Genomic DNA, 26,972 nt, shown 5'->3' on the forward strand with positions numbered 1-26,972 from the left:
AAAAATTTCAAGAGAGAACCGTCCTCAATATGTAAGAATATTCTTCTGTATATACCGGGTAAAAAGTAAAAAACCTTGTTACTTTATTATAACATATTTATAATTATTTAGAAATAAATTCATAAACATTAGTACACTAATCGGAAAACAATAATCTTTTGGCACTAAAACATTCAGCATACTTAACGAATACGAATACAAAACTTATTAAAAAAAACTCTCTCGTTAGTCATACGCTTATACCCTAAAGTATTTACACTTACAATCACACAAAATCACATACAAGGTGTCCCAAATTTAATATTATTATTATTACTATTATTCGAAACACCTGGTACGTAAGCCCTGGTACTCTCGTTTCAATAAAAAAATAATAAATTTAATAAATTATATACAGGGAGGGTTTTAAATAAATTATGGCCAGTATAGATTTTTTAAAACTTTCACACTAAAACTTGTCTAAATACTTAAGTTTCTACGATAATAATAAAATAAATAAGGCACATTGACAACAGCGTGACGCGTTCTTGAGCTTCAATAATTTTGGATCGCCCTGAGGATTGCCGCTACAGGGATTCGAAACCCGATATGTCCGAGCCCTAAAAGCGATTAAAATAAATTACATTTCAGGAATACTTTGGCAATATTTAATTCTTACTCTGTCCGGTTTATATAAGTGCGTATGGGGTAGCAAGAAAGTAGATCCCAAATCGCGTTCAGCCATTGTATTTGCCTCCTAAAATATCAAGTTTAGAATAAACACATATTACATTAAATTAAAAAATAATTACATCGTTTTGGTTCTGCAATGACTTTGAATCGTATTCACTTCTGGTGAATGATTTCATCGGCGGAGGTATTGTCGTTTCGTCATAGGATCTGGCTTCGGAAACGGCACTAAATAAGAGAATAAGGAAGTTAGCAAAAATTTACCTTTACTATCAAAATTATTAGCCTAGGACCACGACACTACGATATTATTTTCCATTTTTTCACCCAAATAACAAAAAGCAGTCAAAATGGAAACATTTTTGGTTTTGCAATGATATGATTGATATGACAAACCTATTTTCTGCAAAGTCCATTTGTGTACCAGGTAACATTTATTCTTTTTGGCTATTACTTTTCCTACTTTAATTTTATCTTGTTGGATCTTTTTACAGTTCAAATGAGTGTTAACCTTCAAGGTTCTGTCAGTTGCTATTTTTATAAAATTTCCAGTCGAAGTCATCTTTTTTATCAAATCATTCACTTCCTAGATAGCAAAAGTGATCTCTTCCTGAATTTCGACTTTAAAAGGATTCGACAAGTTCAATTATTCCTTCAGCTCCAGGACATTTTTTGTACTCATCGTTTTCAACAGCGACTGCTAAAACAGTTTCACCAGCATTTGAAATGTCAACACCAAATTGATTAGAATCATTGTTGAGACTTCGTAATAACAATTGGAAATTTGTACATTATATATAAAGACAAACATGCTGATATAGGATTTAAACCACCCATTTAGGTCAAAGAGTATAGAATTTAGAATGTGACCAATTTTCATTTCACAATGGTCGCATTTGAATATTTTATATGTTTTATGAACACCGAGATATGAATCGCTTTATTTTACATTTATTGTAGCCTTTTTGTTGGGACTTTGAGTAGAACAAGTGCGTTCTTAACTTCATCAATACCCATAATATGGATCAGGAACACTGAAATTGCTTTCATTGTTTACAATATTTAAATTGAAAAGAAATAATGTTTTTCGGAATTTCACGTATCGGCGCTGCTATGAAAAGGCGATTTTTGTCAGAATTCGAAGAACAGTTGAGCAAAAGATTTTCAAACTAATGGTTACAAGATACACAATCCTGGTCCATCAAAGTCAATTTTCTCATGTTCGGCGATATCATATTTTTTTATCTTAGTTGAGATCAATACATGTATAGTAAAAAGAAATTTTAAAATTGTTTTTTCTTACAAAAATTATGACTTTTAAAAGAAGCATTTTAGTCCAAGGAAATTTTGCGATTTGTTAGTCTCAACGATATACTTTACCAAGTACCAAAAGTCCACAGTACCAAAAATTTTGAAAAAATAGTGTTAGATGTTCAATTTTGAAAATAAATGGAGTTTTTGTGAAAGATTTTTTTTTAATGAAAAATACAAAATTGTCAATACCATAGTTGCAAAGTGCCATTCATTCTGTTCATTTTGAATGTTAAACTGTTATAATCCCTTTACTTTCGACAAAATTACTCACATTTAAAAAAAGTGATTGTTTCAGACGTAAAATATCTATATTTAAGAACAACAAAAATAAGAAAGATAGAAAAATACGTCTTATAAAATGGACCAGAGACAACATATTTCAGTTTCATTGAAAACTAAAATCATGTCCTGGGTCGACTCGTCGTTTTCAAATGGAAATAGCCATATGAAATTATTGAGTAAGGAATGTTCTTGCTTTAACTAATATGTTTTTATGAGGATTCCAATTATTTCATAAAGATATCCTTAAGGATAATAGGAATTTGCCAAAAAAAAATTTAAAAAAGATCCCTTAACCAAAACTGGCCCTAACTAACCAAATCCTTCATCTAGAGCAACGTTTTTACCCCAATACAACAATATGACAACTTTTACAACAATAAAAATATTTCAAGTGGTCCTTAGTAATGCCTAAATATGCTCGCTAATAAAAAAAAATGATGCGTTTCTTTCGAAATATAAAAATTATTTGCCCAAACTGACCTTATCCTGGGAATATCCATCCAGTTACTGTTCGATTCCAGATCATCGTCATCTCTAAACAACAACAAAATACTTTAAAATTTCCCACTTGCAAAATTGTAAAAAACACTTACATAGATTTCCTTAAAGTATTAAATTGGGAAGACGTATCGGCCCTGGATAACAAATCTGCGCTAATCTTTTGAATCAGGGTGGCATTTTCGCTTCTATCCGCTTCAGTACCACAGGTGGTACCTAAAAAAACATTTATAAAAAATAGTTATAACAAAATGCTGCGTAAATAAATAAATCTTACCAAGAGTTCCAATAGTGTTTACTACTGTGGCGGACACTTCGAACCCAGCGGACACTAGGGCCCCAGAAGTTTTTCTGGAACTCGATTTTTCTTCGATCAGTTGCTCGCTTAGGGCGTTACTGAATTTACGTTTTGGTTCCGACTAAATTAAAGAATATTGTCAATGCAAAAGGATCATTGTGGCAAATGTAATTTATTAATTCCTTTTTTGTTATATTTACAGGGTGTCAATTTGAAAACTTTTAATGCAAAATAAATGTTATACAGGTAGGGGGAACTATAACCGTTTGGGTATAGGGCGAGTCACCCCTTGGGCGCGATTCAAGTCTAATTATAAAATTCTATTTAATATTCGGGCGGCGTTGTATCGTATTAGGCACATATGTAAATGCTATATGTAAATAGCTCCGCAGTGCGGAGCTATTTACATCTGTGGTATTAGGTTTTGGAGCATACTTGGGTTACCGAACAGATGGAGTGGTCACGTGATCGTTCTGCGCCGGAGGTGTGGCCTAGAGCCTCGATAGGGTTCATGACTTGGGACATGACTTTATTTAATTTTATTAGTCGAGCGGCTTTAGATCGTTTTGGTTGAATTTTCTGCTATTCGAATATTTGAATCTTCGCAATATTGAAATGTTGAGATTGTGTTTATTTTTTTGTTAACTAATAATGGCTGACGCGCCACATACACCCCGATTGTCACCCCCCCAAGAAAAGAGTACGAAAACATTTGACCATTGCTGAAAAGGAAGTGAATATGAACATATATAAAACATGTGATAACGAGCATCCAGCATACAACAAAGTGCAAAAAGTCCAGTTTACAGCAGAAGCAGCAGGTAATAAATATTTTTAATATACAGGATGACATACAGCATTTTACAATATTAGGTTTTGAAAATATGCAACACGGCACGTGGTGTCAACCCTGGTCATGATATAGAAATTGAGAAGCAAAAATGCAAGCGTCAGAATAGTGTGGGCGTTCAAAACGGAAGGTGTGGCCGATTATTCATGACCAAAATTAAAAGTATGCTTTTCATCGTAAAGAGATGCAGAGCTTCTTCTTGTAGAAGCCCGTTTTGTCAGTTTTTGCTGAACATGAACATAGAAGACCCGCTGTTTTAAAAAAGTTTGTGTGGAAAAACGAGTACAAATTTGGGAGGTGCAAGGAACTGCCACAACCTCCACAAATATGGTTCCAAGGATGCAAATCCGCACTGGAAAAAACAAAATCCATTTCAGATCAAAGTAAGAAATAGGGCCCGATTCTGTATTATAAATGACGAATCACATTTTGAGTATGATAAATAAGTGATTTAAACGAAATTGTGTTCTGTTTACACACATCACCCTAGAGGCTCTAATTCTGAGAGTTGGCCAGACATCGGCATGAATAATAAGTTGAAAAAAAGGGCAGTAACTAGGAGTATTTTTTTAAAAGTTTGAACGATGAAAGCAATTTTATATAGTTTTATTCAATCATCAAAAAAATTTTATTATTTTTTTAACTGTACAATTATTTTTCACGTTTCAATGTCTCTATTTTTTCTCTTAGTTAACACAGATGCTCGGAATTCATAGTATTTAATTAACTAAACATTAAACAAAACAAAATAAACTTTTATCTGACTAGCTTTCTCAAATGTTCCCGTTTCTCTTGATCGAACGTCGATTCTTGAAAAAATTTTTGAAAAAAACTATGCAATTCGGATAACGCTCTTAATTGATACAAACGTCTAGTTTCATAAGCATTTCTATTAACACATCTGTATGAAGATGCATGTCAGAATACTCAGGTATGCTGCATCAATATCTATGACATGTATCTATATACACATTAGTAAAATTACCATTTAAAAAAAAACTCACTTAGTGATTATCTACTACTCAACTGTACGTCAAAAATCTTTGAATTTTTACATGACAGGCCTCGATTATTTCAAATTTAATCATTTCGAAAACGGTTGCTCGGTACCTTTTTCGTGTAAAAATGCTTAGGGAATTTATTTCATTGACCAAAAATATAATATTGAACAAAAGTCACGAGCCTTTCAAAGTCATAAAGGAAACGTACAAAGCTAAATTATGACCAAATTCGAATTTTTCATCTTAAAAAATCCTCAGATACTAATTTTCATTCAGAATTCGGCATTATTTAATAAACTATGCAGAAAAAATAAAAATAAATCTTTGAGACCCTGTATCTTGAAAACCAAGCATTTTACACAACACTTGTATAGGAACTTTTTACCTTAAAAATACTTGAAAAATCACCCTGAAATCACATGAAATACCGGACACTTATCAAATACCACCTTGTATAACAAATAGACTTCCTTACCCGAGAAGGGCTGGGCCCAGCATCCAAATAACTCAAAAGTTTAGCCTCGGTATTTATGGCGGGAACGCTCGGTTTTCTTGCGTCAAACGTGGTATAGTTCAATAGAGGCGAAGTAGGGGGCGCCGGATGGTACTTAGCCCTCGGTATCATCACGGTTAAGGAACGATCCTTTTGATCTAAAAACAAATTCCTTTATATTATAGTGCGCTTAGCACTATAATAAACAACAAAATATACCAGGAAATATAATTCCTTGCTCGGTGTGTTCCACACTAGTCATCGAAACCTTGGAAATCTTTTTTAGGGCTCCCTTAGCGGGTGGCGGCTTCAGTTTAGCAGTTTTCTGAAAGTTTATTAGGCCGTTATATTAACAAAATGGGATATTTTGCGGCTTTTTTTACTTGTTGCACGTAGGGCGGAACTGAGTTCGTTTCGCTTCTGCTATCCTCTGAACTAGTGTCCTCGACAATGGCCCTTCTATCCAAAGTGCCGCCTCTTTGAGGAAGGAACCCTATAGGGCCGGCCACGCCCTTCTTTGGTTTCTTTCTAACACACGTCATTATGATACAGACCAGCAGTAAAGCGAACAGGATGGTGCCTAAGGTGACCAAAGCGATCAGTAGAACTGAAAATATTATATAGTTATTGTGGATTTATCTGTATTTATTGGTGCTTGGTGATTTCTTTCAGGCAGTTGAGGCGACTGCATTTTTGACAATATTATTATCAGAAAGTAATTGGAATGTTCTTAAAAGGGTTTTGGGTAAGGAACCATCAATTCCTTACAAGAAATTTTTTTGTACTATTGACTAAGAACTAATTTTTTACCAAGAACCGCTAAATTAAACTAATGTACCAAAATAACTTTTGAAACAGGATCAAGAATTTGATTTATTAGCAGACATTTTTAGGGATAGCTTAGGAACCGTTTAGAATATTTCCATAATTTTTTCACACTAGTTTACCCCTGGATTTGAAAGTAAAAACGTGTTTTTGAGTTAAAAATTTGGGTAGTAAGATGATTTGCGGTTAAGCCCTTAAAGGACTGAATGCCATGTGTGTTAACTGTGTATTTAATTTTCTAAGGTTGAGTCATTTATTTGCTAGTTTTCTTGGCAAATTTCCACTATTCTTGGGTTAATAAATTAATAATTACAAAGAAATAACGAAGTAATTGGACTATTTTTAAAAGGATTTTAATACAAGAAAGGCCATTATTTTCACAATAATTACATACCAAAATGTTTTCTATATCTCAAAAACTTTCTTAGTTAAAGGCAATTTTAATAAAAAGGTCCACGAGATACCTAATTTGAATTTCAATCTTATAATACAACACGGTTACAAAAACTTTCTACCACTCTGTATTCGCCAAATTTTGTGTGAATCTTTACTAAGCCATTTCAACCATTGGAGTAGTGTTTACCACTAATACCTCAATCCCTTTACCTTAATAGTTTTGATCAATACAGAGTACAAAAAGTCCAAAATTCATGTATCAGACTTATCAATGACCTAAATAAAAAAACTAGAATTACACCGTATCTTCGAACATCTAATTGGCTAAATATGAATAATCGGCACAAACTTCGTTTGTACTGTTTAGTTTTTAAAATTATAAAATATAAAACGTCTTAACTTTATAAAAAATTGCGATTTAGAAGATATATCCATAGCTTAAATCTACGATAAAGAGATATTCTGACAGTAACCCAAACATCGCAAAGAGCTCTTTAAAAAATCATTCTCGTATAATTTGTCCAAATTATTTAATACCTTAAGTAATAACGACATTTCTGTCTATTCCGGTTAAAAAAAAAAAATTAAAAAATCATATCTTGTTTCGCAGTAAGTGGTATTGTCATAGGGGTCCTTCTAGATTTATCTAATAATAACCTGTTTTCCCCCTCTAGCCCCAAGGCATCAAGATATCTGTAATTGCTTTTTTTCTTTTCTCCCAATTTTTTAATGTTAAGGTCTCTAGTATCTGGTAAGTAGAACATGTGGTACCTGCTTGCTCATGGTTTTGAAAACATTTGCTCCGTACTTTTGTATAGATGTATTAATATATGCACAGATTTAACGAGCTAACGCTTGCGTTAGCTAGTTAAATCTGTGATATATGTTAGTGCATATGTGTATACAGTGTGTGTCAGCCAAATGGAATAAATTACCTAATAAATAGACGGGAGCGTGTTGGGAAAAAACGCTCGAACACGCATTTTTTTCATAAAAACTTTTACACAGGGAGTATCAGATAACGGTGGCCAATACCAACTTGCTTAGTTTAAACATAACACCCTATATGTTAAGTAATTTTTAGATTCCTCAGATCATTTTAGACATAATTTGTATACAATGTCCTATACCTATCTTTGACTGTTTCGGAAATATTAAGTAAAATTCAAAAAATAACATTTAGAAAAGAAAATTATTTATTTGCCGAAAATTGTTACAACATATTCAAAAACTTATACATAATACAAATCTAAATAATAATGTCAATATAGATGTTCAAAATGTTCGCCACGAACGTCTTGGCAACACCCTACCCGTAAATAGAAATTTCTTCTTACGTTACTCAACATCTCAGATGTGATCGAACTAATTGCAAGGGTTATTCGTCTTCGTAAGTCAGCTAAGCCAGTGGGTTTAGTTTTGTATACAATAGTTTTCACATATCCCCATAAGAAAAAGTCTAATAGCGTCAGATCGGACATTTATTTGGTAATGGGGTGGTGCTCCATCTTGTTGAACCCATATCATATTCGCTGGAGCTTGTGGGTTTCCTGGATCAGGATACAAGTTGGCCAACGTTGGCATTACATTATTTTGAAGCAATTCTAAATAATTATCGCCATTCAAATTGGCCTCAATAAAAAGAGACCTATGATCTGATCTTCAATAATTCCTGCCCACACGTTAACCTTTTCAGGGTATTGAGTATTGTCCTCTCTCGTCCAGCGAGGATTTTTCCTGGACCAATAGCGGAAATTTTGACGATTGGCATGACCGTGAAGAGTAAAGATGCACTCATCAGAAAACATAACATTGCCATCATTTGTTCACAAAAATATATTTTCCTGTCAAAATCGTCTTCCGTGAGCTCCTGGGTGGGTATAATTTTATAGGAATGCATTTTGTTTTCTTTTAATATTCTAATAATTGATGAATAGCTAATATCGAGTACTGGGGCTGCTTTCCGAGTAGATGTATGTGGATGTTCCTCAAACTCAAGCATAACAGCCAATTTGGTATCCTCACTTATTGCCTAACATGGCCCAGCTCGCGGAATTGCTTTTCTATTTTACTAATTGTCCCTTGGGTTAAAGGCGGCAAATTTGGAAATTTTTCGTAAAATAAGGGAGCTACTTCCATTTGCGTCCGTGTATTATCTCCATAGCCAATCATCTGTAGAATTGTTATTTTGTGCATTTCTGTTAAATGAGCCATTTTTCTGGCTTGTAATTAATGAAATTTAAACGACTATAGCACTGACGACTACTTCTGTCATGCAACATGAGTCAACATTAAGTCTGGCATTTTAAGCCAAAGTAAACAACAATTTTTAGTTTTTTTATTCTCATATCAATAAAAAGGAATGCTGAAATAGTTTTTGCTTGCTTTATCATTACCAAGACCTAGATAGGCAATAAGTATAATAACAATAATGATTTTCTTTTCTAAATGTTATTTTTTGAATTTTACTTAATATTTCCGAAACAGTCAAAGATAGGTATAGGACATTGTATACAAAATATGTCTAAAATGATCTGAGGAATCTAAAAATTAATTAACATACAGGGTGTTATGTTTAAACTAAGCAAGTTGGTATTGGCCACCGTTATCTGATACTCCCTGTATAAAAAGTTTTTATGAAAAAAAAACATGCGCAACTATAAAAACCAATCGACGTGTTCGAGCGTTTTTTCCAACACGCTAATTTATTCCATTTGGATGACACACACTGTATATGGTTATCCAATGGAAGAAGCGGTTAAAAGCAAGATTTGACATTAAACAATATTTTCATTTCGGTTAGGGGCGTTAGGGCTAAAACAGTATTCAGTATTCTTGTGTGAAAGTAACTGAGTGGCTGCAATTCTATACGGCCCATTGTACAACCAAGAAAATACTATGCTAAGTTATATACATATTGTGATTAATTTGTTTGATGAAACAATAAATAAATAAATAAATAATGCACTATCGGGATTTTTAATTAACGGACATTTTCAGCCATAACTTAGGCACTCGTTTGAATATTTCCATAATTTTTTCAAACTAAGATACAGGAATCACTGAGGATGGATTTGAAGGTAAAAATGTGAACCTAAGTTAATAATATAAAGTTAGACGAATTTTCGTAGGGGTATGTATTTTGCTAATTCTCTTCACAAGTTTTCAGTATTCTTGAGAATAATTTACGAAGTAATTGGAATATTTTTAAGAGGATTTTAATAGAAGAAAGCATTATTTTCTTTATAATTACATATCAGAATGTTTTTGTACCCCAAAAACGGGAGTTAAAAGCAATGTTACCAACAAAGGTTCAAGAGCCACCAAATAGAATACCGCTTAGAATATTTCCACAATTTTTCACCCTAATATAGAGGAACTTCTGAGGATGAATTTGAGCGTGGAAACATAATTGTACATTAACAATCGGGACAGTTTTAGTGGGGTCATATTAGCAAATTTCCACTCTAATAATTTATGTTACCTTTTAGGTTCACTTGACAGTACTCCCCGGCATACCAGTGGAAACATTCGCATAATAGTTCTTCAGATCCCCGAGAGTAGCACGTACCATGATAATTACATTTTTCACATCCCACTTGTTCTGCACTACAGATTCTGCCTGGGTAAAGCATATTTTCTGATAAGTCTAAAACAAAATGCGTACTTGAATGGCACCAGGACAAGGAGTGACAAACTCTCGGTACTTACCGGAATATCCCTCCTTACAAGAACACGTGTAGGTACCCCTCAAGTTAAAACACTGCGAATTATCGGAACAATCGTGGAACTTCGGGTTGTCGCACTCGTTAAAGTCCTGAACTGACAAATTGTCGCCTGACTGTGAGGAAGCGAATACGTCAGTGCCTCCAAGGGAGTAATTGTTGCCTCTCAGGTACTTTTTAAATACGTCCTCCATGCGGGTCTCGTCGATGTTGTCAGAGAGCTGAAATCAATCAACGATCAATCAGTTTCCAGAGTTGATGTCTCTGAGTCAAAATCAATCAATGCTTAAAACCAATTTCTCGAGTCATTGATTAATCAATAAGCAATCGATAAATTTACTTGCAAGTGCCAATAGAATTTCAAGAGCCGATAAATAATCAATTCACTTAGACTCATAATGTGCAATCAATAATAGTCAATTTAATCAATGAAATTGGTATTTTATGATCAATGATAAATCGCCTGAAAATTGCAATCGAATAATAATCAATAAAATAAGTTTTAGAAATGCAATCAATCAAAAATCAAACAATCTATTAATTTCTTAGTCAATTTTTTGTCAGACGTAATGATTCTTGATATTGATAAATGGTGTTGTCGGTGAATCGAAATCAATGCTTAAACTTACATTTATCAGTTAATCGATTAGAAAGATAAAAAATTAGAATCGATTGATAAATTCACTTACAAGAGTTAATAAAATTAATTTTAAGACTTAATCAATAATCAAATTTAGGGATCTATTTCTTAGTCAACTGTTTGTTTTATAACTAAAATCAATCCGTCACCAGAGTTAATGTTGTCTATTAGTCGAAATCATTTAGTATCTTGAATCAATTTTGTCGAATCAGTTAATCAAAAAATTTAAGAGAAGATAAATATAATCAAATTACTTAGACTCATAATATTCAACCAATTATAGTCAATTGAATGAAGTTGATATTGTCTCATCAATAAACAATGATAAATCATCTGAGAATTGAAATCTATTAATAATCAATAAAATTAATTTTAAGAATTGAACAATAATCAAATTTAATGAACTATCAATTTCTTAGTCAATTTTTTCTTAGAGCTTAAGCCAATCAGTGATTGTTGTGTTGTTGTCTGGGAATTTAAAGCAATTAATGCCTAAAATCAATTTTTTTAGTCATTCAAAAATCAAATAATAAATTCACTTGCAAGAGTTGATAAATGACCAATACTCATAATGTTTAGTTAATTGAGTCAATGAAATTGATATTGTTGATCTGAGAATTAAAATCAATTAATCAATAAAATTCATTTTAAGAATTGATCAATGAACAAATTAAGGGATCAATTTTTTGTCTTAGAGCTAAAATAAAATAATGATCTATTCATTTCCAGAGTTGATGTTGCCTATGAGTCGAAATCAATTAATTTCTTGAGTCAATCAATCGATAAATTTACTTGTAAATTAATAGGATATCAAGACTCGATAAATTATCAATTGACTCATTGTATAGTCAATAATAGATCGACATTGTCTGATCAATAAAATGAATTTTAAGAATTTTTTTAATAATCAAATTTAGGAGTCTAATTTCTCAATTTTGACCTGACCTAAAATAAATCAATGCTTAAAATTTTTTCAGTCATTAATAGCAATGACTGTTAGCAATTGCTAAATTTACTAGTAATCAATTTACATAAACTAATAATATTAAGTTAATGAGGGTCAATTGAATCAATGAAATTTATATTCTCTAACCACAAGTCAATGATAAATAATATGATAACTGAAATTGAATAATAATCAATAAAATAAATTAATTTTGAGGATAGATGAATAATGAAATTTAAGTTACTTAAGGTAATTTTTTGTCTTAGAGTTAAAATCAATCAATGATTGTTGAATAATAAACTATTTAAACTCATTTTCAAAGTCGATGTTTAATCAATGATTAACCGATAAAATCACTCTCAAGAGTTGACTATTGATGCTAATGAAAAATTATGCTAATCAGGAATCAATGTCAAGAGTGAATGTTTAATCGATGATCGATAACATCACTTTCAAGATTCGACCAATAATCATCCAATTAAATCATTTTCAAGAATCGATCTTAAGGGTAGCAACTAAAAATGGTCGATCAATAAAATTAATTTTAAAAATTGATGTTTTAGAGTAGAATTCAATCATAAATCAGTAAATTTCTTACTTGAAGATAAAATTTGCTGATGACACCGTTTGCATTCTGCTTGGGGTAAAAGGCGGTCACATGGACCCCATGGTAGATATCGCGCAAATCCGATTGCATCACCATACGGTCCAGAGCCTCGTGTACCTTACGGGCAGTTTTCACGAATTCCGTCGAGTTTTCTTTGGAAAGTTTTTCCGAATATTTTATCGGGTATTTGCCCACTTTTTCAATGGTTATATTGAGGCTATACGTGTAGGTAGCTAAAAAAGCAGGACATTAATAAATAAATAATGCAAAAATTAACATGAAACTTACGGTTACAAGGCCGATCGGGGAACATCCGAGCGAATCCAGGCCTACAGACGCACCTCATCACTCCTTCGACTTTTTGGCACAACTCGTTCCTACTTGGTTTACACTCTGGAACGCATCGGTTTCCATTCTGGACGATTTCCGCGTGGTTCGCCGATAAAATACCTCCCAGCAGAATATTGTTGCTCACCTCGTTGTCTGTTATTTCGTCCCTATGGGGAGGCGGCTCGTCGATCACCTCTGGGGCGGCACTAGCGGGATTTTGCGGCGGCATTTTTATGATTGTCCCTTTGTTCTTGTCGGTCATTACAACGAAGATCGATTCGTTGCTATCATATGATGTTTCTTGGTTCGAATCGGTATCTTTGATTATGAAATCCTCTAGAGAATCATCATCGCTGTCATCGTCCTGGAAATCATCTACTGAACTGATGATTATTGGTGGTTCGGTGGTAGTAGTTGTGGTAGTAGGTTTGACCCAATCGGGTGATACAGGGGTGGGCACTACAGCACTTTTTTCCACAGTTGTAGTAACAGTTTCCACTATGCTGGTAGGTTTTACTAGAGTATGGAACTCAGTTACTGTATCCACAATATAGCTTTTCTCTGTCTTGGTCACTAGTAAAGTGATGGTGCTGGGGGGGCCCCCAAGGGTTTTCACCACTGTGGTTTTGGTGATGGTCACAGTATGAGTCTTTGTGTGAGTGATATATCTTGTGGGGAGCACAGTCGTAGCCACTGAAGACTCTTGAGAAGAAACCGAAGATGGTTCATCCACTATTTTAACCTCATTGCCAGCGTGGTGCACTGGCAAAGTAACTTCTTCAGGTACCACCAGTTCTGGCGTAGAATTGGTGGTGGTGGTACTGCTGGTGGTGGTATTTGTGGTAGTTTCAACTCTCTTGTCTACTTCAAAGTGGGGCTGCCCCACGATCACTTCCAAGGAAGGCGTTTGCTTTAAGGTGGGAGTGGGAGTAATTATTTTGGGAGTCGTTGTTGAAATGTTCTTTCTAGGCGGCAACACCCCTTTGGGCCGATAAGTTGTTGCCAAGTAGTAGCCGTAATAACTAGATTTTCGCGTGCTAGGGGTTGTAGTAGTGCTAGGTGTAGAAGTAGTAGTAGTAGTCGTAGTGGTTCTTCTATACCCGGGCCTTCTAGGTCTTAAAGGCCTTCTAGTGTTGGGCCTCTCTGCTGACTGAGAGACAACAACTGGCTTATGCGTGGAAACTAGTGGAGGTGGATTCATGCCCAGCACAATTTCCGTTGTAACTGGAGGGGGAGGTAGCATTTCTTCGCTCAACTGGGATATAAAAGTTTCCTTAACCTGGGGCACCCGCAAGATGTCTTTCCCCGGTGATCTTACGTCAACCTTAGGAGGTTGCAACACCTCCATATTATTAATTTCTTGCGTCAAATTGACAAAGTCTTCACCACTAAGCACCGATGGTACCTTAATAGTTTCCTCCGTAGCAGAGTCCAAGATATCGATTTCATTAGTGGGTTGTTTAGCGGGATATTTGGCGCTATCGAATTGCTTTTCGGTTTGCGAGTGATGGTGCTCTGTGGTACTAGTGGTCGTTGGCTTAAGGGTAGTCGAGTCAATGGGCAAAGAAGTCACTTGGGGTCTCACGTTTCCAGGTTGTTTACTGGGTTTCTTATTAAAGAAGTTGTTTTTTTGCCCTATGTATATTAACACGGGTTTTTGAGTTGTGGTAGTGCTGCTAGTGGTTGGTAATAAGCTGTTCTTCTCAGTTTGCGTGGGGGAATCTGGTTCTTTCATAGAGTAGCTGCTGACCGGTCGCCTGTTGGGTTGTTGCACATGGAAATAAACTTGATCCTGATCATTTCCCTGCGGAGTATGGATGATATCGTAGTCAGGTTCTGGTTGTTGCTTATAAGGAAACTTTACTTGAGTAGTATTCTTAAAACTATCAGGGAACCTTATCATCGTTCTCTCAGTGGTCAGTGGTTTCCTCAGTACTTCTATTGGGACTTCGCCGGGTTTCAATGGCCTAGGGTTCGACTCCTGGATAACTTCTCCGTCCTCGTTTGGCAAATCGTCTTCCAAATGCTCATCATATAAGTTATCGTTGTCTGGCTTATGGAAGATTTCTCCAGAATTCGTTTGGAAATTATTGGTCTCTGGCACTAAAGGAATTATCTTTACTGCCCCAGGAGGCGAGAGTTTAAAGTGGGGCCTCTTGGTGGTGTACAGTTTTCCAACTGGTGGCGGAGTCATAAACTCGGAAATGCTTGAAGGTCTGCTTGGTCTCAGTCTTCTTTTTGGTGAAAACTTGGGCCTCAAGGGTACTTTATTAACTTTTTCCCCTTTATAGACGTGTGAGCCGGTTTCTCCCGATAGTGGAAGTTCAGTTCTACTGTTTTCGACCCGAATATTCACCTCGTCATGATTAATAATGTGGGCATTAACTTCCCCATGTTGCTCAGCCATTTCAAATGAAAAGGAAGGAACTTTAAATTGCACTGGGGTCACACTAATAGGCAAATTCTCATTGGCACTCGTGTCTGGTTCGATTTTTAATGGGCGATTTACTTGTGGCACAACTTTTATGACTCCGGACACTTGTTTTTGATTGATGGTCAGTTGGGGGGTATCCCGATATATTTGGGGCACCCCCTTGGAATTCTCCATAGGGTTGAATTCCGGTTCCAAAAAGGGGCTTGGGTCATCAAAGTACTGGCCGTTATGGTGAGTTTCCGTTGATCCCCCATAAATTAAGGCAGTAGTACGATTAAATGGGATGTTAACGAAAGCCACTTGAGAGGGTTGTAGTTGCACCAGCAAGGGCTGCCCGGTACTTCTTTCAATAACTTCCGGGAGCACTATAGGGATCGATGGGGCTATAGGAAACGGCTTCTTAGCCTCCGCCTCGAAGTTCTTATGGATGCCGTTTCGCAGGGCTTGCTCCATTTGCAGTGGATTATTGGAAGTCTGATAAGGGGGTGGGAGCTCTCCTGAGTACTGAGGCACTATATTAAAACTTCCGCCTACTGTTAAGGGAATATGCTTGCGCTTCTCGCCTCTAAACTTCTCTTTGATCGGGGGTGGCGGTCCAACGTAATCATCTTTATTGGGGGCGTGAATCACGTTGGTTTGGGCGGGCATTTGATCAAGGACCGGCAAAATTTTGTTCTTCCAAGATTTGTGTTTTTCTACTGGGGGCGGCGGGGGCGGTTTCATGCCCAAAGGCACCTCGGGACTTAATGGTATGGCTGACGGTAACCTAGGACCGACCCTTCCGGGTTTCCCTACGATTACGTCCGAGTTTGCCGTGATAATATCCCCGGGGCTGATGGGGATTCCGTTGTGTCCCAATAGGGGCGCCTCCGGGTGTCTTGGTGGGGGATCAGTCCAGTCGAAACTAGCGATATTTTGACTCTCGGCTATTTCAAAGTCGTCTCCTAAAGCACCGCCTACCGGGATGTACACCGGGGACCGGTTTTGTACGTCTGTTGCCGCCGGAGTTTTAGGGGTTATTGGTTCCTCAATTTCTGTGGTGTTAACGTCGTTTCTTCTGTTGCTCTTTAGGTTTTTATTGATGTAACCTGCCATGGCGCTCAATACGGGGGTGAGGGCCTGCAGGGTGTCTATATTGATGGACCCGAGCCCCAAAAGATCTGCCGCCGGTTGTTTGGTGCTAGTGATCTTGGCCGGGTGGTTGGTTTTTTTGTTTTTTTCCGGTTTTTTCTCCACCACTTTGGTGGCCACCGACACCGTACTGCTTTTAGATGGGTTTACTTTAGTTTTCTTGCCGGGGCGTTTCAGTTTGCTGGTTACTATATCCACTTTCGTTTCCTTAACCACTTGCGTGCCAATATGGTGTTGCAGGCTGGGAGTAGGACTTAAGTTGGCAAAAGGGTCATCGTCGATAAACACTATCGTTGATCCGGTGATTACGTTTGGTTTGGTGGTGCTAAAGCTGGCCTCCAAGTTAGCCGCGGAAGTTTCCACCGGCTGGGGCATGTCGGTTTTACTGATTGGCAAGACTGCGGTCGGTTGGATTTCATTTTGTTTGTCTTGCAACAGGGTCACCTCGAGCTCTTGGCCGTCCAGCAGGGTTGCCAGTTTGACGATATTGTCTGCACCAGCACTCTTCAACTCCTTTGATAAAGATGAAAGATACTTGGGGTCAAAGAGATTAGACTCAAGGGTCTCAGTGACTAAATTCTCCACCACTTTTGTCCTTGAGTTAATAATGGTGGTCATCTGAGGGTCATTTTCCTTGAGTAAAGTGGTGAAGTATGTGAAAGTGGTAAAGTAAGTCCTAGTGGCAAGAATATCAAACTTAGGCAGTTCCTCTTTGTCCTCTAAAGTCGGCGCAATGGTGTTCTTTATTGGCACTTTTTCAGTTACCACGTCGCTCTCTGTAGAGATGTTCGTATACACAACAGAACTTCCGTTATGCAACACAGTATTAAAGTAAGTATACGTGACAAAATAGGTTTTCGTAACATCTGTAATATTTGGCTTCTGAATGACATCCAAAGCTACGTAAGAGGTTGCCACCGGAGTGTCTCTTGCTGGAATACTTTCGGTTATAACCACCTGAGTCACCACTTCCCTGGTGCTTATCACGCTCTCCCTGCCATCCTCGTACATCGTTTTTTCTAGGTTTATGGTGCTAAAGTAAGTGTTGGTGTTTTTCACGGGAGTCCTCACTTCTGACGGTTTTAGTAAAGACAAGTAATCATCTGGGGCAGTCACTGTGTTTGCTACCACGTGCTGAGAGGAAATGACTAACGGCTGTTCTCCATCCAGGATTGTGTTGAGGTAAGTGTATGTGGTGTGGAAGACGCCGACAGAAAGGTTGGGATGCTAAATAAGAAAGAAAATGTATATAAATTAATGGATTTTCATTGTGGAGAATAACTTACTTGAGTCAGAGTGACCCCCATTGCAGGGGTAGGAAGAATTTTCCCGGTGTTCATGCGTTCTTCCGTGGCAACGTTAGATACCACTTGTTCGTGGCTGGAGACTGTTGTGGTGCCCTTTTCCAGGTAGGTTGTTAGGTAAGTGAATGTGGTAAGGCAGGTTTTCACCACGAATTGGTTAGGGTCTAGTGATGCCGTAGGTTCAATCTAAAAATTGCGTTTTTTTGTCGCTTTGGGTCAATTAATGTCTTAAAATAGTATCGGGGTATAATATAGAATTACTTAAGTTATTTATGGTGAAATCTGAAGTATTAATGTTCACAGTTTTTTTGGCTCTACCATCGTTTTCTTTTAAATAATTGAATTGTTCTTGTTATTCAACATGCCTAAATCGTATGTGCTAAATATTTAAGACGCGATTCAAATGATTTTTTTCTGTGGTTCTGCATTGTGGGTTTTAGTCTGAGACTAAATTTATCACCACCACTACACACAAGCAGCTAAATGTACAGGTTGTCCAACTAAAAATGCGAGGTACTACATCTCAGAACGTACTCATCGCAGAGGTGTTAAAAAATATTATTACTAAAACGGCGAAGAGAAAAACTTGGAAAATATTTTAAGTTTCTAAAATTACCTCTAGGGGGCGTAACTGTGATCTTGAATGTAAAGTTTTTGTAAATTTCGATGTATTAACTTAACAAAAAAATACTTGATCTTTAAAGTAGAGGACAATCTGAAACTTTTTTGTTCGACAGTTTTTGCTGTATACCTGAAAATAAAGTGGTGGGGAGGTATTCAAAGGTTTCCCTAAAAAACATTAATCAATCACACCAGAATTTAATCAAGTTTAAATCATGAAAAATGTTTTGTTTGAAAATGGTCTTATACTTGTTACTCCAAGTTATAAAGACACTGAATCGCCATTCTTAACAACCTGATGTCTTGGGATCATGTATGAAAGAATAAATTTGAATTTCCTCTAAAACCATAGTTGTCAAGTTTTTTAAAGGGTAATTTGAAAAACTTGACAACTATGAAGAGTAGTCTCACCGCGGCCGCATATACTTTGTTATGGTCGAAAGTGTGATGGTTCTGTATAATAGGATTCTGACAAACAATTTAAAATATCTTTATTTAAATTTAAAGAAAAGTTTTAATGTTATTTCATCAATTCCCGAAAAGTAGCTTTTTAATTCTTTAATAATTTATTTCTTGAATAAGTTTGATCACATTAGTATACAATAATACAAAGTTTCTTCTAGATAACAGTTTTGGAAACGCTGCAAAAGCTTTGTAGCAACAATACAGTAAAATTAATTTAGAACATTTGAATTAATCTGTGGAAATGTTTCTAAAGGATAATTGTTTCCTCTTAAGTTATTTACTATAGATCACGCTTCTTTTGCTTTACTCTTTGCGTTTGTAATTCTAGTTGTATAAAATATCTATTTTGCTTTTTTCATTACTTGGTAATATATTTTACGATATTTTGTGCAGTACTTAATAATATATACAGGGAATCCTTGATAATATATCCTTTAAAGAGGTCTTAGGTGAAAAGTCATAAGCTAATAAATTGCTTACTAATGTATGGGTCCAAAGTTTATCATTTTCAAGATATTTATATTTTTGTTATTGTTTAGAAAATCTTAGATTGGCATCCTTAAAGTTAAATACAATAATTGAGGGGGTCAGAAGCCAAGGGATCCAAGTGACATTTTTTCAGAAATCGATCTAAGTGTAAAAACTGAATGGTGAAACATTATTTTATATCATGGCAAAGAGAACTAAGTGCGTTTCAATACTAGTGCTGCTCTCTATGAACTGTTGAGAAAATCAGCAGATTCAGTCGCCCGTATTGTTAAATGGCATAGGGAACTAAGTGCACTTGAACCCTTTCCCTTTTGCCACTCAAGCATTAGTCATTTAGTAGATTACGCGCGAAGTGGAAGAGGTTAAGTTTTGCAAGTTTTTACAGTTTTTAAGTTGTTTTGAAGCTTTTTTTAAATCAAAATGGTTACTTCTGATGAAGACCAAAATGGTAAGTTCTCAACGTGCTATATAATTTGAAATATTGATTTATTTTTGAAATATGTTTTCCTTGACGTTATTTTTTTTTAAATTTTAGATCCGTTTAGTGATAATTCCGATGTTGATATGGACTACTTACGTCCCAAATTAAAAAAGTTCAGAGTTAAGCATAGCAGAAAGAGAACCTCAAGCAAGTACATCCAAGAAACAAACACGACAAATAGCACAGTGGAAGCGATCCGAAGCAAAACTAAAGCGTAACTCTGGCCAAAGGTACGTTGGACGGCGGGGTGAAGTTCATGAAGCAAAATCAGTTAAACCGTACAATCACATTTGTAGATACAAATGTAGTGAACATTTTACCAAAGAAGTGCGCATGTCTATATTTTCAGATTTCTGGGATCTCGGAAAGAAACAAAATGGTTGGGACTTGTAAACTTCATTCATTGTTTCATGTTTTTCTAAGCATATTCCTAAACGACCCAATCGACTTCGCAGTTTCTCAAAAAAACGTCAGCACAATCATAACGTTGAAAAATTATCGCGTTTGTAAGCAGTTTTTTTTGTGTACGTTGAATATTTCTCAGAAGAGGTTCTATAACGCTTTCAGTAAACATAAAGAAACAGGAATCGCCCATACAGATCAAAGAGGTCGTCATACTCCTGGAAATAAACTAAGCGAGTACACTATCAATTTAGTGAAAGAGCATATAAATTCCTTTCCTAAGTTTGTTAGCCATTATACAAGAAAGGATAACCCAAACCGTAAATATCTATCTTCAGTATTAAATATTTCAAAAATGTACAGTTGGTATAAAGACTTTTGTTCACAACGACGAACAAATAAAATCAGCAAACCTGTAAAAATCACCAAATACCGTGATATTTTTAACACTCAGTTCAACCTTAGTTTTCACCGGCCTTACACCGACACTTGCTCAACCTGCGATATTTTAAAAATCAAAATGGATGCCCTAGATCCAAGTTCTGACGAAAAGAGAGCCTTACTCCGTGACCACGAGATTCATTTAAGGAAAGTGTCTTGTTAAATTCTTGAAGAATCATGTTACTACCTTAGCTAAAGAATCCCCCCAAATTCGTCGTGCCATATGTTTTGACCTGCAAAAAACTCTACCCACTCTATTTGTTACATGCAGCAAAGTGTACTATTTACGTCAACTTTGGACATACAACCTTCGAATACATGATCTAGCTACTGGTACTGACAACATGTATATGTGGCATGAGGGAATGGCAGCAAAAAAATCTCAGGAGGTTTTATCATGTCTAATCAAATATATTGAATGTCTGGCACCAACTATTACCCATATAGACGCTTTCAGTGACAATTGTGGCGGACAAAATAAAAATAAAAATTTAGTGAAATTCTGGACCTATATTGTGCAACATACCCACATCAAAAGCGTAGATCATCAAAATCTTGTCTCGGGCCATTCGTTCATGGAGTGCGACCAGGATTTTCCCTTATAGAAAAATCATTTATTTTGGTAAATTGTTATGTATTTTATTTTTAAGGCAAAGGGGTTTAAGTGACTGGCCTGCGAGTTTTAACTCGCAAAAAAGCCTTACATAAACCAACAAATGATGTCTAGAATTTATGAAATGCATTTTAAAACATTAAAATTACAATCTATATATATAAAAGAGTTTGTCCTGACTGACTGACTCATCATCGCAGAGCCCAAACTACAATAGCTAGAGACGTGAAATTTTGCCAACGGGTTCCTTTTATAATGTAGGCACCGGATAAGAACGGATTTTTCGAAGTTCCACCGATAAGGGGTAAAAAATAGGAAAATTTGTTACCCGTGACCTCGAGAACTAAGGGGGCGTGGCTTCGGAGTTTGAACGGAGACTGCCCGCACCAACGAGTCGCAGGCATCAACTTAAGAAAAAAAAAATTTACTGCAACAATGTTTTTTTTATAATGTAGACCCCGGACGAACTTTTTGAAATTCCACCGATAAGGGGTGTTAGAGGTGCGATATGATAAATATCGCATAGCGGCATAAAACTGATTAATAAATACGATTGAAAAAATGTCTCTGTATTATTTATATTTTGGTAGACATAACAACAAGGCGGGTCCATGCGAGACTGATACCCGAGAGGTGACTCGACTCAGTCTTACCGCTCGCTCTGCATCTAACGAATCATTTTTAAGATTATTTGTGTCTTGGTTTTATAATAATTATATTATATTAATCGCGCCCCTTGACCTCAAGAAAAACGGCGTGGCAATTGTGGGTTGCATGTACTATCATTGAGGCAAGGCTTCGGATTTTATTTTTGTGTATTGTGGGTTGTATTTACGTAGTGGTTGGAGGTCTTCTTCGACTTTTCTTTTATTTTCACGCGAGCAACGCCGCGGGCATTCAGCTAGTATTTAATAAAAAAAGAAATATAAAATATCACCGAATATTTTTTAATGACCTAAAACTTTAAATCAAACATTCTCAAAACTCTTAATTTGTTACTTGGACCCCTTGGCTTCTGACCCCCTCAATTATACAAATGTATTTAAAAAAATATTTGTATTGTTTTACCTAATAAAACTTTAATTTTTTTCAAAAGTAGTAGTAAACAAAAAATCTCTAAACATCTGACAATTAGATCTTTCAAACTGCACCAGGTAGAAAATTTTTCATTTATTTCATCATTTTAGACAAAAATTATTAATATTTTAAAAAACTTCACGAATTTAACCTGCATAGTAGTTTTAAAAACATCTACACCTTATTAGCTATCTAATGAGACATAAATATCAACACCAAAATTTGAAGAACTACGTAAAAACAAATCTTTCAGAAGAAATTACTTATATTAGAATTATAGAAGATTTTACTTATTATAGAAAGTTAAAAAAAAGGCTTTCTACGTACCTTTAAAATTGGTGTTCGATATGAGAGCCTCTATTTCTTATACAAAGTGGCATCCTAATCCCATAGTCTAAATGACTTTTTATAAGATGATAATATAACAAAGTATATATCATAAGCATTTTTGGTACCCTTCCCAGCAAGGAAATCGTAATAAAAAATTACCAACGAAAAGTTCACAGTGGCGAACCCTATGGATGAAAATAATTAACAATGGTCGCATATTTTGTTCCTAACAATTTAAATGGAGAATTTTACGAGAATTTCGAGCTCCTTTGGCAATAAGACAGGATATGCTATTTTATCATGATGGGTGTCCTGCTTTACGGTAAAGCAGTGGTTAGATGCTCAATTTCCTGATAGATGGATTGGAAGAGCATAAAAGTTTAATGTATGATGTAAGGACATAGTTCTTTAAACTTTGATGTTGATTTTTATATCTCATATACAATATCGAACAAAAATAGAGCGACGATACACTTTTTTTCTCTTATTAAAAAAGCAAAAACGCAAGAAGAATTAAAACTCAATAAAACAAATACACTCATTAATAAACATATATTTATTAAGTACATAACATACCAAAATTCTTCCGTATAAACAAGATCACAAAAAGAAAAAGAAAAGTAAATATTTCTACACGACAAAAATTAAGCGACGCTTACAATAAAAATAAAAGAAAACATTATCAGATTGCGCCCTTAATATTTAGTCCACAAGCCTTTATTTGCGATTACCTGGCGGCACCTTTGAGGCATGGAAGAAATTAAATTATCAATTATATCTTGATCAATATTTTTCCATATATTTTTAATTTCTTCAAAAATGTACTCTTTGTTTTTATAGGTTTTACTTCTAAGTTACCTATCCACAATTTCCCACAGGTTTTCGATCGGGTTAAGATCGGGCGATTGGGCTGGCCATTTAAGAATGGCTATTTTATTTTCATTAAAGCATTCTTTTATACAATTTGCTGTATGTTTTGGATCATTGTCGTGTTGGAAAACAAAACGTAGTGGCATATTCCATTCCGCATACGGTAGCATGACATTTTCAAGGATATATTTATACTTAAACCTATCCATAATGCCCTCAATTTGGTAAATTGAGTTCCATTTCATAGCCAGAGAAATAACCCCACACTAACACGTTGCCACTTTCATGTTTTACAGTACCTTGGATATACTTTGGGTCAAGTCTTTTACCTGCAATACGACGAACATATTGAACACCATCACTTTTATACAAATTAAACTTTGACTCATCACTAAAAAATACTTTTTTCCATTGCTCTGGTGTCCAGCGAGCATGTTGTTCTGCAAACAGAAGACGTGCTTTAATACTCTTCTTACTAAGAAGCGGTTTTTTGGCAGGTTTGCATGCTTTTAAGCCTGCTTCAACTAGTCTGCGCTGTATCGTTCGAGAGGAAACATTAGAGCCCCCAGCTTCAGCCAGAATTTGCTTTGCTGACAGAAAAGGATTTGCCTGGGAGATAATTTTAATTTTCTTTCCACTTTCTTTGAAGTTTTTCTCGGTCTACCCGTCTGTTTTCGGTTAACTACTTTTCCTCTAATTCGATAGATCTGAATGGTCCTCGACACAACAGATTTTGAAACCCTTAGTTCTTGTTTTATTACGTATTGTGGTGTTCCCTGATTGATTCTTATACGATGCAATAATTCTTTCTTTAAGATCAATAGAAAAACTTTTACCACAAGGCATTTTTAAACAAAATATAGATTTAATACCGACCAAAACCGATGTTTATCTATAATTTATAGTAATGATATGAACAATATCGATCAAGTCGCTTTATTTTTGTCCATGAAAAAATTCATAAAAACATACAACAATTTACTAATCTCTTGCTATTCATCACAAGAGGCAAAAATGTTTAAATACGATTAACAAAGCTATGTACTGATACTACAAAATTGTTCCTAATTATACGAGGTACAGTCACAAAGTTTTTTAGGAATATTATAGCGTCGCTTAATTTTTGTCCGATACTGGCTAGCAAGTTGTATATTTTTTTAAAAGCAGACTAAGTTCGGGAAAAGTTTTTAAAAATAATTACCAATATTCATCGAAAATTATGGTTTTTTTTAACTTGTGCAATGTTGAAGCTCTAATTGTCAAATGTTTAGAGATTTTTTTTTGTTTACTACTACTTTTGAATAAAATTAGAGTTTTATTAGGTAAAACAATACAAATATTTTTTTAAATACGTTTGTATATATTTTTTTAATTTGAAGTGTATTAATATAAGATTTCCTAAAAAATTGTAATAAAAATCAAAGAAAATGTAAATATCATGAATATGATGGACCATTTCCAGCAGGCTGTTTTTTAATTTTCGCTTGCAAGGGAAAAGTTGCTAACAAAGCGTCAGTATAATCAAATAATTGTATTGTTATTGTTTTACAGTTCACCTTATTTTTACTAAAGTTGGTACAAAAGTAGTCAATGAAGTCTTTTGTAATTTTAGTTGGTGACGTTATAGACATTTTTTAATCAAAAGATCGCAATAACTATGTTTTTTAAGCTTTGTGTAGCTGCATTTGTATGATTTGAAAAAATTATATTAAGCTCCTCTTTAAGTAATATAAGAGAATTTTTAGGTAGATCTAGAAAAGTGGTTTTTAAATTAATAAAAAAAGCTAATTACGCTTGCCTTTAGTAGCCTGTATAAGAAAGAATTAGATGTTGAACTACAGCACCACTAACGTTTATAATGTAAAGTCTTGACAGTTTTGCATTAAATCACACTCTTTTCTTTTAAAAAACGTAGATCAGTAACACTGAAATTTTCATAGACATTAGCGGCTAGTCTAATTTTAACGTCAATCCTATTAATAGATTGCATATTCATGCAATTATAAGAAATCTTTAGATTTCTCAGTATAAATCCCATCAAATAAAAAACGATGGCGCTAAACATCATTTGCTTTAAGTAATTGTCACTGACAATTTATTTGCCTTAAATCATTTTCTTTCCTTTAAAAAAAAAAGACATCTGGCAACACCGGAATATATTATGCAAATTAACCGTTAATGTCAGCGCTGTCAGAATTCAAAAGATGGCAGCAGTATAGCCATACTTACACTAGATGTCTCCTGTGGCAACACGAGCAACATATGGTCAGTCAAAGTGCTAGGTTTTAAAGTGACTGGTTTCTGGGTGTTTGGCACCCTCCTATAATCCTTGTCTCCCGGATAAGTGCTCTTGTCGCTAGCCACGATCACCTCCACCCCGTTGGACATCACCCTGGTGGCTAAATTCCTCGCCTCCTCACGATAATCCCCGGCATGATCTGAATTACATTTGAAGTAACAATATTTACACTTACAGTCGTATTTGCTTTGTACACTAGTATATACATAACAATGAAGTAATTTACATTTACATAATGATGAATATAAAGTATAATACAAAAGCACTCACCTTCCGAGTTAGAAACCAACAGAGAAGAAGGATTATGTTCCAAGGTCGGAAGGAAAGTGGGTTCGGTCTTGTCCATGTTGTCCAAATCGAGTAAAGTCAATGTGGTAAATCTAGTCAAACTTTCTACAATTGTCGCGGTTTGTATTTGAGGTTTCACCTCCGTGGTAGACGTGATTATCTCCTCGTTTCCGGCCACTCTGGTGACCACAAAAGTGTAAGTGCGCAACTTCGTGCTGGTTAAGGTCTTCGTTTCCAGGTCAACGTTGGAAACGATCGTGGTTTTCAATAAGAGAATTGGAACGTCAGTTGATTCGGACAGTTCAGGAAAGAAAGGTTCATAGGAGGAAGGTAAGGTGGTGGTGTCATTCAGGGAGGTTTCTTCTTCAGAGTCTATTAAGGGGGTAGTGGGTTCTTCTGTATCATTTTCTTCTTCCTCTTGCACCTCATCCTTCATATCTGGTTCCTCTTCTGTTTCATCATTATCATCATCATATTCCTCCTCATCATAGTCCTCATCATCATCATCATCATCATCGTCATTCACATCTTCATCCTCATCATCATCAATAAAATCTGGCTCAGTAGCCTCATCTTCCTCCTCCTTCTCCTCATCATCATCATCAATTAAATTCTCTTCAGTGCGGTCCTCATGTATTAAGGCCTTTTCAGCTCTGCTACGATTAATGTTTTGCATAAAATGTTGCGCGATTTCGCTCTTTTCAACTTGATAATCGACCTCGCTGTCCTCCATTAGCATCTTGGTGGTTACGAAATCTGTGGTGATGGTGGTGGTTTTACTTGGGTTCGGTAAAACTCGTTTCCTGGTTATCACTACTTTTCTTCTCGGTTTGGTGGCCTCCTGTCCGTAATT

General features: G+C 35.5%; 1 protein-coding gene across 1 annotated transcript; it reads right to left on the reverse strand.

The window, feature by feature from the left end:
- Positions 1–75: 75 nt before the first annotated feature.
- Positions 76–26,858, reverse strand: LOC126745565 (uncharacterized). The gene is made up of 16 exons (XM_050453460.1): positions 26,102–26,858; positions 25,762–25,970; positions 17,726–17,929; positions 12,833–17,666; positions 12,536–12,777; positions 10,338–10,572; positions 10,111–10,275; positions 5,789–6,012; positions 5,625–5,730; positions 5,388–5,563; positions 3,041–3,182; positions 2,859–2,979; positions 2,746–2,799; positions 792–897; positions 659–736; positions 76–599 (listed from the first exon to the last, which is right to left on the reverse strand). Exons 1-16 carry the CDS (start codon positions 26,856–26,858, stop codon positions 567–569), a joined length of 7,686 nt encoding a protein of 2,561 aa, XP_050309417.1. The 3' UTR covers positions 76–566.
- Between the last annotated feature and the right edge of the window lie 114 nt (positions 26,859–26,972).

The sequence above is a fragment of the Anthonomus grandis genome, chromosome 1 (assembly GCF_022605725.1).
Source record: "Anthonomus grandis grandis chromosome 1, icAntGran1.3, whole genome shotgun sequence".
In the NCBI taxonomy this organism is placed as follows: Eukaryota; Metazoa; Arthropoda; class Insecta; order Coleoptera; family Curculionidae; genus Anthonomus; species Anthonomus grandis.

Excerpts from the sequence above, each read along its gene's own strand:
- LOC126745565 (XM_050453460.1), bottom strand. The coding sequence starts at position 26,858 with ATGCTAATGGAGGACAGCGAGGTCGATTATCAAGTTGAAAAGAGCGAA. Across the intron at positions 17,667-17,725 it reads TGGGGGTCACTCTGACTCAA|CATCCCAACCTTTCTGTCGG; the intron begins GTAAGTTATTCT and ends TTTCTTATTTAG. Across the intron at positions 10,276-10,337 it reads TTGTAAGGAGGGATATTCCG|ACTTATCAGAAAATATGCTT; the intron begins GTAAGTACCGAG and ends ATTTTGTTTTAG.